A 12749-nucleotide genomic window follows, 5' to 3' on the forward strand; every position below is an offset into this window, starting at 1 on the left:
GGTTTAAAATGCTTACACAGCTGGGCACAGTGGCTCACGCCTGTAATCCTAGCACTTTCGGAGGCCAAGGTGGGCGGATCACTTAAGGCCAGGAGTTCGAGACCAGCCTGGCCAATATGGTGAAACTCCCATCTCTACTAAAAATACAAAAATTAGCTGGGCATGGTCCAGGCTCCTGTAATACCAGCTCCTCGGGAGACTGAGGCAGTAGAATCCCTTGAACCAGGGAGGCAGAGGTTGCAGTGAGCCAAGATCCCACCACTGCACACCACTGCACAGCAGCCTGGGTGACAGAACGAAACTCTGTCTCAAAAAAAAGATAGATAGATAGATAGATAGATAGATAGATAGATAGATAGATAGATAGATAAAATGGTTACATGCTCCTTTGGGAGTGTGTTCTAAAGCCAAACAAATCCCTTCATTCTGGGGCCCCGGTGTGGTGCTAGAACCTTTGACTCAGGGCTTATGAATACTTGTTTGTCTCCAGGACTGAAGGACAGAATACTGAGGTGGCATGTCTGGAGCCACCATAGCGCTGATCATGCTGTGTCAATTCATCTAAGTTTTTATGTTAGAATTCCTCTGTGAAGTGACTGCTCAGGTGACAGGTTAGCCCACGTCTCAAACTGGGCTGAAAATGGGTTTCATGTACAGGTAGTTTTACAAGTGCTCTCAGTGCAATTGGCGGACTAGGACTTCCCATTAGGGAAGGAGTCCACAACCCCCCGGCCACAGACCAGTATTGGTCTGTGGCCTGTTAGGAACTGGGCCGCACAGCAGGAGGTGAATGGTGGGTGAGTGAGCATTACCGCCTGAGTTCTGCCTCCTGTCAGATCGGCAGCAGCATTCGATTCTCATAGAAGCACAAACTCTATTGTGAACTGTGCATGTGAGGGATGTAGGTTGCATGCTCCTTATGAGACTTTAATGCCTGATGATCTGAGGTGGAACAGTTTCATTCCAAAACTATTCCTTGCCCCACTGGATCCATGGAAAAGTTGTCTTCCACGAAACTGGTTCCTGGTGCCAAAAATGTTGGAGACCGCTGCTTTAGGGATAGGTTGTGTCTGCTAGACACCAAACTAAAAGTCAATTTAATATATGATTGAGCCCAATAGGTTCAGCCTTTTTTTTCTTTTTTTTTTTAGTGCTTTGTAGATGCTGCCTCCCTGTCTTCTCACTGGCATTGTTGCTGATAAGAAATCCGCCATCTTCCTTATCTTGTATGGAACACGTCTTTTCTTCCTCTGGATGCTTCGAAGATTTTATTTTTATTGCTGACTTTGAGCAGTTTGATTTTGATGCACCTTGGTTTTATTTCTTCATGTTCCTTGTGCTTGAGGTTGTTTAAGCTGCTTTGATCTGTGAGTGCATGAGTTTCATTAAATTTGGGAAATTTTCAGTCATTATTTTTTCAAAAATTTTTTTCCTGTTCTCTTCCTCCTTTCTCTGTCCTCTCATTAGGGTACTCCGTCTACATATATATCAGGCTACTTGACACCCACAGATGATCTGTACCTTTCTGTTTTCTCTCTGTGTTTCATGCTGGATAGCTTCTACTATCTTCAAGTTCACTGATCTTTTCTTCTGCAATGTCTAATCTGCTGTTAATCACACCCCATGTATTTTTCATTTCAGACACTGCATTTCAGACTCTAGAGGTTTTATTTGAGTCTTTTATACATTTTCCATGTGTAACTTTTTAAATATTTTGAACACATGGAATACAGTTACAATAATTGCCTATTTGATAATTTTAACGTCTGTCAGTTCTGAGTTAGTTTTGATTGATTGATTTTTCTCCTTATTATGGATTGCATTTTCTATTTACTCGCAGGATAGTTTTCAGTCGTATGCCAGACATTCTCAATTTTAATTTGTTGGGTGCTGAATATTTTTGTATTCCTACGGATATCTTAAAGCTTTGCTCTAGGATGCAGTTAATTTACTTGGAAAATGTTGATCCTTTTGGGTCTAACTTAAGATTTGATAGGAAAGACTAGAGCACTGTTAGTCCAGGGCTAATTATTCCTCTGTACTGAGGCAAGACCCTACTGAGTATTCTCCCCAGTGGCCCATAGATTATGAGATTTTCCTCTCTGGCTTTTGAGAACATGCACTATATGCACCCCCATGTGAGTGTCCAGTTTCATTCTCCCTAATAATTTCAGGTGTTTCTTTCCCAGCCTTGGGCATTTGCCTCAGACACATGTGCTGAGAGTTCTCTGTTGAATGTTTAAGGGGAGTCCTCTGCACACCTCTGGGTTCTATGTGTGGCTCGCTCCTCTTTGATACTTTGTCCTATGAACTCTGATCACTCTGATATCTCCAGATTCCCCGATCCATCTCCTGAACACAGTGAGTCTACCGAGATCCCCCTGGTCCCTCAATCTTCATGACATGGCTTGGAAACTCTCTCTCAAGGTGGTGAGCTGAGACAATCAGAGGACTCACCTTCTTTTGTTTCCTGTCTTTCAGAGATCATTGTCCTTTGTTGACTAATATCTAGTGTCTTACTAAAAAACCCCAATGTTTCACATCTGTCTTTTCTTTGTTGTTGCTGTTTTTCCTTGAAGAAAGGTAAATTTGAACCTTGTCATTCCATCTTGGCATCTTGGCTGGAAGTGGAAATCCCTCTGGTTCAGCTGTTTCTACAACTTTAAAGTTCTGTAATTTAGAACTTTAGAAATCAGATCATCCAATTACAGTACTAAAATTAATGCAAAACTATTAAAAAATGGGTTTTCTCCATTTATCAATTTGGATGCATATGGCATTTGCAACACAGATGTGATCTTTGCTATCAGTACTGCTTCCCGGGTCTTGTAGGGAAGAAATCACTGAGTCCTGTGATTAGGACCAATGACTTGGTTGTGGCCACGCTCCTCCCATCTCCTGCTCCATAGAGTGGGTCTGTCCTTGTCCTGCAACAGACTGGTCATTGCCTGCGTCTGAGTGTACCATCTCTAGGACACTGCTGACTAGACAGGGTGCTCTGATCACCTCTGTGTTTATACTGGCCTAGTTTCTAATTGATGAGGCACAATGCTTCGCATTCTATTTTCATCATAGTCTTTCAAAACTCTGTTTCTTTACATTTAAATCTAAAGCTTGGCATCACACCATTAACTAGAACAAAGGCAAGTCACTTTGTCTGAGATGATAAACCATGATTCTTAACTTGCATTTGATGGACTCCACTAATCCGCCCTGCTTCACTTTTACATGATACACTACCTACTAAGCTATGCTAAATTCAGTCTTTCTCAAGGCTGTTATCTCTCTCTCTAAGGACAAGTCTCCAATTTCCCAGTTCTCTTACATTTTTTATTCATTTGGGGCACATGGCCAGAGATTCTGTTTCCTTCTTCACTAAGTCCATGTTGCTATTACGTTAGCTCATTAAATATTAATAGATTAACATCCAAGTATCTCTTTGTTCTGTCTTATTTTTAAAATAAATGGCAAATAACAGATGCTTTGAAAAGAGTCACACTTTAGGAGGAAAACTGAGTGTACAAAGATTTTAAAATGTTTGACTTCATAGCAAGTACAGATATATTTCTACAGTTCAAATCCTGGGTTTTCAAAAAGCTCAAGTACAATAGAAATAATCCATAAATGGGAGTTAAAAGCACATTCGTTCACATTTTGGAAATCTTCAAAGCACTATATCCAATTGTTTTAATATTCTGTAACAAAAAAAATCATTGTACTATAAATGAGAAAAAGGTAACTGAAGTCCATGTTGGCAATGAAAAACATTTATCACTTTGCTTCTGCCATAATAACATTATGTTTTTCTGATGCTCATAAACCAAGTAATGAGTGTTTTAAAGTTTAAAAAGTGTTTAGGGCCATTATGAATATCTAGTTTGCTAGTCAATTTGTCACAGAAAAAGAGTGTGCATGATCTTCCTATAAAGAGAAATTATTGTTTTAGATGATGAGGTCTATAAAAAGCTGTCTCCATGCAAAATTATAGTACTTTACCTCTACATTTCTGTTTTTGTTGGGTCATAAAAAGTTAAGAACACTAAAGAAATATCACTAAATTTTAACCGTTGCTATAAAAATGCATTCTTTGAATTCCAGATTTCAGATGGTGACACTATATGCTGTTGTGTATCCTAACTCAATCTTTTAATAATTCAAGATTTTTTTCTGAAATCATCTTTTTAAAAGTAAGGATTTATCTGTTTGGTTTCTGGACAACTCATCCTTTGTCTTCTTGAAATTATAATAATTTATCATTGCTTGGCTTAATGATAATCTTCTCAAATCTTCCCTAAGAATTGTCCACTTGCTCTTCCCATGAAACATGGCAAATTAGTACATTATACAAAAGATGATGGTAATGTGACTGATCCCTACATGTGTACTTGTATTTTGATAAGAAATTTTTATGTATGTATGTATATATTTATAATTACTCCCAAACATTACTTAGCAGCCCCTTGTCATGCCTGAGAACTATCCCATTATCTAGAATTATTAGGGAAGCAGTGCTTCTCATAAGCAAGACTGACATCCTAAGAGGCAAAATCCTAACCATTGGGATGGAAATCTTTTGTAAATGCTTTCTGTCTTCTAAAATTACTAGTAATAACATATTCTTGATGACAGAGGGCCACCTTTATGACTCTCAGAGTAGACGGAACAGCCATGACATTAAATGGTCTCTGACAGTTTTTCTTTCTTGCATTCTTACATTCAGTTTTCCTAACTCCTCTGTCTTTTCTCTTTGCCACCACAGTATCTACTCTCCCTCCTTACGATGGTCTATGTGTCTGCTTACAAGAGTTCTTGCATTTTTTTTTTTTTTTTTGAGATGGAGTCTCACTCTGTCACCAGGCTGGAGTGCAGTGGCGTGATCTCGGCTCACTGCAATCTCCGCCTCCCAGGTTCAAGCGATTCTCCTGCCTAAGCCTCCTGAGTAGCTGGGACTACAGGCGCACGCCACCATGCCCAGCTAATTTTTGTATTTTTAATAGAGACAGGGCCAGGATGGTCTTGATCTCTTGACCTCGTGATCCATCCACCTCGGCCTCCCACAACACCTCGCCACAACACCTGGCCAGTTCTTAACATGTTGATTGAAGTCCAGTAAGGACTGGGAAATCTATGGTCGTCATTGTTAAGCTTTGTCTAAAACAGAACAGCTTCTGTTACGCTGACTGGCTATTCTAGACCCTTCTGCCATTTTCCTAGTATGCTCTACTCTCTTAGCAGTAGAGAAATTTACCAAAGAAATGCGCTCTGGATATGTGGAATAACTGCTGAACTAATGCACAGATTTATTATGCTGGAAACAGTAAGATGCTATTGCCAGAAAATATTAAGGATAATTATCATACTTCTTCCATAATTCCCATTATGTAAAGTAGAAGAGAAACTTAAAATATAAAAATAGTAAATTCTTTTTAAACTTGTCATTTTCTTACTCTACATACTTAAAGATCCACACATATCTAAGCAGTTCTTGCTGCTGATCTGGTTGCCCCTGAGACACAGAACCTGGAAACTTACACAGAAATCTCAGCACAGTAGGAACTGCAGAACTGGCCCTTTGCTACTGAGCTCTGCAACCTGCAAAACATTGTTCAGTCTGAACACTGAAAAGAAAATGGTTCTCTCATAACTTCTTTCTATCAGTTTTACATTGTACTGACAGTATATTGCCATCTGAACCAAAGAATCAAAATATCATAAAATGTGACCATCTGAGGATGGCCTGGAACATAATATGTGCTACTAACTTCTTATTGACTAGTAGATATTAATAAATAGAAAACACTGCAATACTCAAGGAAGACATACACATATAGATAGTAGTTGAGAAAAATGCTCACATTTGAATTTTTTCGCTCAGCCAAGCACAGGGGTAGTCAGTGGGATAGAAAGAGATAAATGGGGCTTGGTCTGCCCATAAGGGGCGTACAGACCAAATTCTCTTCTAGAGGGCAGTCTTAGCAGCTCAGAGGGAATCATTGTATGAATGAATGATTAGTGCCACTGATCCTTAAATTTGGTGTTTAGATGTGGTGCAGTTCTTTGTACTTTAACATGTCTTTTTTATCTGTCTGCTTTTAGGATTTTTTTTCTTTGTTACTAATTTTGAGCAATTGATTACAACATACCTTGGTATTTTTTCTTCATGTTTTCTGTGCCTGGGGCTCCTTGAGCTGCTTAGATCTGTGAGTTTATAGTTTTCATTAAATTTGGAAAATTTTCAACCACTATTTTTTAAAACATTTTTTTCTGTTCTCTTTCTTCTCTCATTTGGGGACTCCATTTACACATATATGAGGTCACTTGAAGCTCACTGATGCACCGTTCATTTTTTCTTCTTTTTTCTTTGTGTTTCATTTTGGATCATTCCTATTGCTGTCTTCAAGTTTACTAATCTTTTATTCTGTAATCTTATAATATGTTAATCCCATTCCACATAGTTTTTGTTCAGGCATTATATATTATATTATATTTATTATACTTTAAGTTCTGGGATACAGGTGCAGCATGTGCAGGTTTGTTACACAGGTATACACGTACCACGGTGGTTTGCTGCACCCATCAACTGTTATCTACATTAGGTATTTCTCCTAATGCTACCCCTCTCCTAGCCCCTCACCCCTGCCAGGCCCCAGTGTGTGATGTTCCCCTCCCTGTTTCCATGTGTTCTCATTGTTCAATTCCCACTTATGAGTGAGAACATGTGGCATCTGGTTTTCTGTTCTTGTGTTAGTTTGCTGAGAATGATGGTTTCCACCTCCATCCATGTCCCTGCTAAGGACATGAACTCATCCTTTTTTATGGATGCATAGTATTCCATGGTGTACATGAGGCATTATATTTTAATTCTAGAAGCTTGAGTTTGCTCTTTTATATATTTTTCCTATTTCTACTTTTTGAACATATGGAATATAGAGTTTAAAGGTTAAAGTCTTACATTCAAAATCTTCTAGAGCCCAAAGATATTTCTCCACTTTTAAGTTGTTATTATTACATGATAATGAAATAAGTATTTCTCAAGGAAAATGATAATTGATAAAAAAATAGAGGAAGAGAGAAAGAAGAGAGAGACAGAGGGAGGGAGGGAGGGAGGGAGGGAGAGAGAGAGAGAGAGAGAGAGAGAGAGAGAAACAACATCTTAAGATGGCACACCTGATTTGCCACCATCTAGATCTTTGTGTCTTAGTCAGGCTGATGCCTGAAGCCCAGAGCCCATTTTCCTGTACCCGTCTAGTTAGTGCTACAAGGCAGGGGAGCTGGGTAGGGTCTTTTAGCTCATGAGCACATGAGTGGTCATGGGCACATACAGTGTCTTGGCCTATGACATCTTGCTACCATCCTTGCATCCAGCGGTGTGATTGATGTGCATGATGTAGAGTGAGGCAGCCCTGATTTTCTCTGCAGATGACACATCTGAGACACAGTGATATGCTGTAGTTTGCCCAGGCTCACCATGCTCAGAAAAGGTAGAGCCTCGGCTTGAATTGTGATTTGAGTCAAAGCTTCCTAGATCATGCTAAATTTAGAGAGACATAAGATGTAAGGCCTCATTCCAGGAAGTGACTTCCATTAGTATCTCTTTCCTGCTCCTGTAAGACTATGCTCCAGATGTCTACCTGGTGCAACTCTGCTTTTGAAGCTTTTCTCTACCAATCTCTGGTTGCAAGCAAGAGATGTGTACAACTCTAGGGCTGTCTATGGGCAGGGTGTAGAAAAGGGCTAATTATGCCCATTCCTAAGACTCTTAGGAGAAGAAGTGGGTCTGGCCATGGGGCAGCAGCCAGCTCTGTAGGAAGAATTGTCAGGGCCTGGGGCCCATGAGCTGGGATGGCACACTTGAGAAAGAAGGAAGTTCCGTTGCTTGGACTGCAGCAGTGGAAACAAAGGATGACAGAGAGAGAATGACAAGAAGGCAGATATCCAAAGGAATAAGCAAAGCGGAGGATGTAGTTACATAATGTTGAGGCCAGGGTGTGGTATGTGTGTGACATCTATGCCTTTGAGCTTCTGAACGTTATCTGTATCCATGTGTATATGTTAACATGGTTTGGATGAAAATAAATGTCAAGGAAAGGAGTGATTGATGAATATCCCACACCCCAGGATTTGATATGAGATGAATGGAACATGTATGGCAGAAGTGCAAACTTTCTGTCTTGGTATTCTTCCCACCTGCCCCCATTCTTCTAAGAGGTCAAACTTTTTTATGCAACAAAGCAAGTTAGCACATTGGTGACCGGACTCAGGAATTACTTACTATGGTGAATCTCTTTTTGCCCAAAATGAGTGTTATGAAAATCAATCACGAACAGTGTCAGTTTTTAAGGACTCAGAAAAAGGCCATTCTAATCTCCTCTCCAATCATAAATTTACTTTAACACTTTTGCCAAAGTCATCTAACAATACTATTCTTCTCTGTAAGCCCATGCTTTAAAAACATAAGGGGTTCTTTTCTTGTCTTTTGGGGCTAGGACCTGGTACACTGTACGTGTTCACATGGGGTTTTACACAGGTGTTTGAGCATTAACTCCCTTACCAGTTAATGACAGTGCTTTGAAAAAATGTCAACCTGTCACAATCTGCACTGAAAACAAAGTAGCTCAGCTACAAGAATAGAATGAAAAACATTTCACAGCATTTTCAGTGACTATAACCACATCTAGTCCTCTCTGTTTGTAGTGATCTTCAAGGACTCCTTAGCCTTTAAGACGAATTTTTAAAAGGAATACATTTCCAAGTAAAACAGTTCAATATAAATGTTTTTTTTTCTCTAACGTCCTAGAAATCTTTATTAGAATTGCATTTCTCAAAACTGGACTTGTATTGTTTTCTGAGGAGTTCCTCATAACTCCAGATTTCTTTTTATTGTAATGAACTGGCCATACCTTCCAGCTCCCTGCAGCCAAGTTCTGCAGGGCGCCTGCCGCCCCTTCCAGCGTGTCTGGATTTGAGCACTCAGAGAGCAGTGTGAGGTAGGGTTTGACTATTGATGGGTGCCACAGCATCTGGATCCCTTTTGGTGGTTCAGCACAGTCTGGAAGAGGTCCTACTCCATCCCACTGGTGGAAGAAAAACAAGAGAGCAAACATCTTTAACATCTTTATGCTTCCCAACTTTGCCTTCGTCAAACATTACAGGCGAAAACAAAAGCAGAGTGTTATCACATTTGCTGAACATAGACTGCACGGAGGCTATTGCATCAGCAGTCCAGGGATCACTAAAAGTGGAAGCCATTCCTGCCCATCGAGAGCTTGGGATCGAGGGTGGAGGGTGGGTTGGCATATGCACGCAAGAGAATGTAACTGGCAGAAGAAGTGGATAAGCTCTCCAAGAACGACCCTAACATGTTGCTGTAGGAAGGAAGGGGAAGAGATGAATTAATTTTGATTGAGCAGGTTGCAAGAAGGATAAAGATCAAAGTAGCATATTTTATAGTAAGCATACTACCGGTGTTGCATAATAGTTACCAACAATAAATGCCCTCACTTCTTATGCATAATTATTAATGTGATAAACTCCTACATAATTTGTTACATGTATACAAATTGGATTCTATTGTTGCATCTAACAAATGACAGAATCGATAAAAGAGAGAAAATTGCTATGGTTTATTAGACACAATGACATGAGCTATAGGCAAATCTAGATCTTGGAGCAATCATGATAGTTAAGTTTGCTTTGAATTGAATCTAATGAATAACAGGCTAATGTGTAATTCAAAATTAATTACCCATAATTTAGAAATTATGGCTTACATGCACAAAGGAATACCAGTCAACCATTAAGAATGATACTTATGAAGACTATGTAGCAACTTGGACAAATTATAACAATAAAAGTTACATGATTAAAGCAGGATGCAAAGTAGTATGGGATTTGCACATTATTCCAAGTAAAATGCGTCATAAAACACCTGTAATTATCATAAAAATTTATTAATACAATGCCTTTTTTTCTGCGTTTCAAACTTCGTGTTCTATTACTCTTACAATTTAAAAAACACTAAAAATTAAAATAATGATTCTGATCTTTGATTACACAAAGACTTTGTCTTTTGTGAAAATAATGACTATAATAAAGTTAGAAATGAAAGATGCTATGCTTTTAGGAAAAAAATACACATATTCAGTTCTGAGAAAAATCACAGTGAAATAAAACAATTTCTTTATAATTTTAATGTGAGAACATGATGGTATTTAGCTTATTAGTGTTTATTAATGATTACTTAAAAATACAGTGTAAGTGACACATGCTAAACGTACTTGCAGATATTTTATGTACATACATATATGTGCATGTATATAAATGTGTGTGTATAAATATGAAAAACAAAACCATATTTCTGAATGTAAGTTCCTTAATTCTGAAAGTTTTACTGCAAGAAAATACATGCTTACTTTGTATCCTTGCAACATAAAAATAGAAAAGTGGACAGAGATGGCTGTTGTCACAAATAATTTCAAAAACTTCATTATTTCCTGAAATAAGCTAAACTGCATGTCTTCTTTTCCTCAATAATGACACAGCTTAGTTTAACTCAAGGGTAAAGCTCAGAGATGAATGACATCCCATTAAAGGTCATTTTCAATGAACATGTCACTCAATTTTAACTTTATAACAAGGACACTCAGTGTGGGAAGCTTCCTGTCCTTTTAACCAAAGCCACTTCCTAACTATTCAAAGATGACTTTGCACCTGTGAGCAGCCTATCAATAAAACCAATACATCTCCTTTAAATTAGAAAAAGAAGGAAGTGAACTAGCCCCGTCACATTGCTCCTAGTTCATTATTTAATCCTGGCTTGCTGCACTGAATAGAAAGTGGGCACTAGAAAAAGACAGCAGTCGTTCTGTAGGTTTGCCAGTTTCAATGACAAAGCAGTAGCAATATTGGCCTCTCAAAGGAGACCAGCTTGGGGTAGTGAATCTATCTGCTAGAGTAGCAAGAAATGGCAAATTATTTCTTTTATTTCATTTTATATCTTGTTATCTCCTTAAAAATTTAAAGCAATTATTTTCATATAAAAAATGGATAAAATTCAGAAAAATAAAAATGTGAAACTTCCAACTCAACATGGAGAGATTTTCCTCTTATGTAAGAGCTAACCTAACAGCGAGAGGTACAGAGAAGTAATATTTACATGCTCGTTACAAAAAAGAGGAAAAAGTAGCCATGTTATCTTTTGCTGGGTTTCATCTTGTTCTCCTTTTCTAACTTTTGTGCAATAAAGCAGGACAAATGGTTAAGTCAGTAGAAAATTTTCCTCAGGCTCTGACATGTCATCTATGTAGCTCTTAAATATCTTTTATTACAATCCTTTCTTAATGGCTACAGAGAGAATCTGAAGGAATAAAAGGACAACTGATGTGAACACAGATAATCTTTGATGGCAACTGGATATGGAGTTCAAAGGGGATTCTTGGCTATTTTAGCAAGTTGATATTGAAGAAAAAGGACTATTTCAAAGCCAGTAAATGTATCTGCCAGACCTTTATCTGGGTACTTTATTCAAACTTTTATTAAGTTAATAGGGAGAAAAGTATCATAAGTTAATAGGGGGAAAAGCCCATTAAAAATAGATTTCTATCAGCTGTAACATGACTGGAAGTATTCTGTAAGACTTGGGTTAACATGCTTGATATTATTTTGTCTAGCTCATCAACATCAACAAGGCAGTAGGGCAATGGCAAAGTTAGGATCAGACTGATGTAGGTGAGACAATTCTGCACATGCAAACTTTTGAGGCTCGAATGTGAAGATTCATGAAAAATCATGGGATATACAACTCCTGCACCAAAGTAGAAATACTTTATTTACAAATTTAAATATAAGGTGCTTCTATCCTGAAATGTCTACAAAAATGGGACATTATCTGAAGGCAAGCAAGTGGCTTAATCTGTAACATAATTGAAGCAGTGACCACACAGTGATTTAGCCCTGAAGAACACAAGACTAAACTTACAAGGCTTGTGCAAACTGTGTTCGTTTTGGACTATATCTTGAGGACCTACTACCAAAAACTCTTTAAGAGCTTGAAATATGCAAAGAATACATAAAGAAGTAAAATGTCATCAAGTTGGGAGAGAGAACTTTCTATATAATAGAGAGCACATGAAGACAAAGTATTTCCAGGACAGCAGTGGTGGCAATGCCAGTAAAGGACTTTTTATTATGTTATCTGCATGAAGACCACATATAAGTGTGTGTGTGTGTGTGTGTGTGTGTGTGTGTGTGTGTGTGTGTGTGTTTATGTACCTTCACTCCTCAGGTTGCAGTTTAAAAGTTAAGCAGAATAGAGAACGTGAGAGAAATAGCACAAGGAGAGAGGCACTTGTGGTTTTAAAAAAGGTTTTTTGCTGGGTTTCATCTTGTTCCAGCTTGGGGGAAATTTTCAATGAAAATGTCCCTTCCTCCTCAGAATTTTCCTCCTTATGTTTGAGAGTTACATAAATGTTCCACAATTCTGTGCAACATGTTAATTTTCATCTGTTATATTTTAACGAATAAAATTTGCAAAAGTTCTAGTATCCCTTGAGTCTTACAGATATCACTTAAATGTTCACATTACACTTTGTGCAAGTCATTCACGTGTTGCTGAACAGGAAAACAGACCAAAGGATATATCACTAGTGGAATATTAAACCTCCTCTTATGAATTGTCTTGTTCATAGAAATTTCTAATTTTACACACATATTTAGAGTTCATAAAGCTAAGGATTAAGGTGGCTATAACC

The 12749-nt window shown here is 38.2% G+C and overlaps 1 protein-coding gene across 7 annotated transcripts in view; it reads right to left on the minus strand.

The window, feature by feature from the left end:
- Positions 1–12749, minus strand: part of CTNND2 (catenin delta 2) — a 938008-nt gene that overhangs the window by 117437 nt on the left and 807822 nt on the right. For all 7 annotated transcript variants that reach the window (XM_003263165.3, XM_012501684.2, XM_030813911.1 and 4 more), the window contains one exon: positions 8901–9074. In XM_003263165.3, coding sequence (XP_003263213.1) covers positions 8901–9074 — 174 coding nt within the window. The remainder of the gene's footprint in view (positions 1–8900; positions 9075–12749) is intronic.

The sequence above is a fragment of the Nomascus leucogenys genome, chromosome 6 (genome assembly GCF_006542625.1).
Source record: "Nomascus leucogenys isolate Asia chromosome 6, Asia_NLE_v1, whole genome shotgun sequence".
Classification (NCBI taxonomy): domain Eukaryota; kingdom Metazoa; phylum Chordata; class Mammalia; order Primates; family Hylobatidae; genus Nomascus; species Nomascus leucogenys.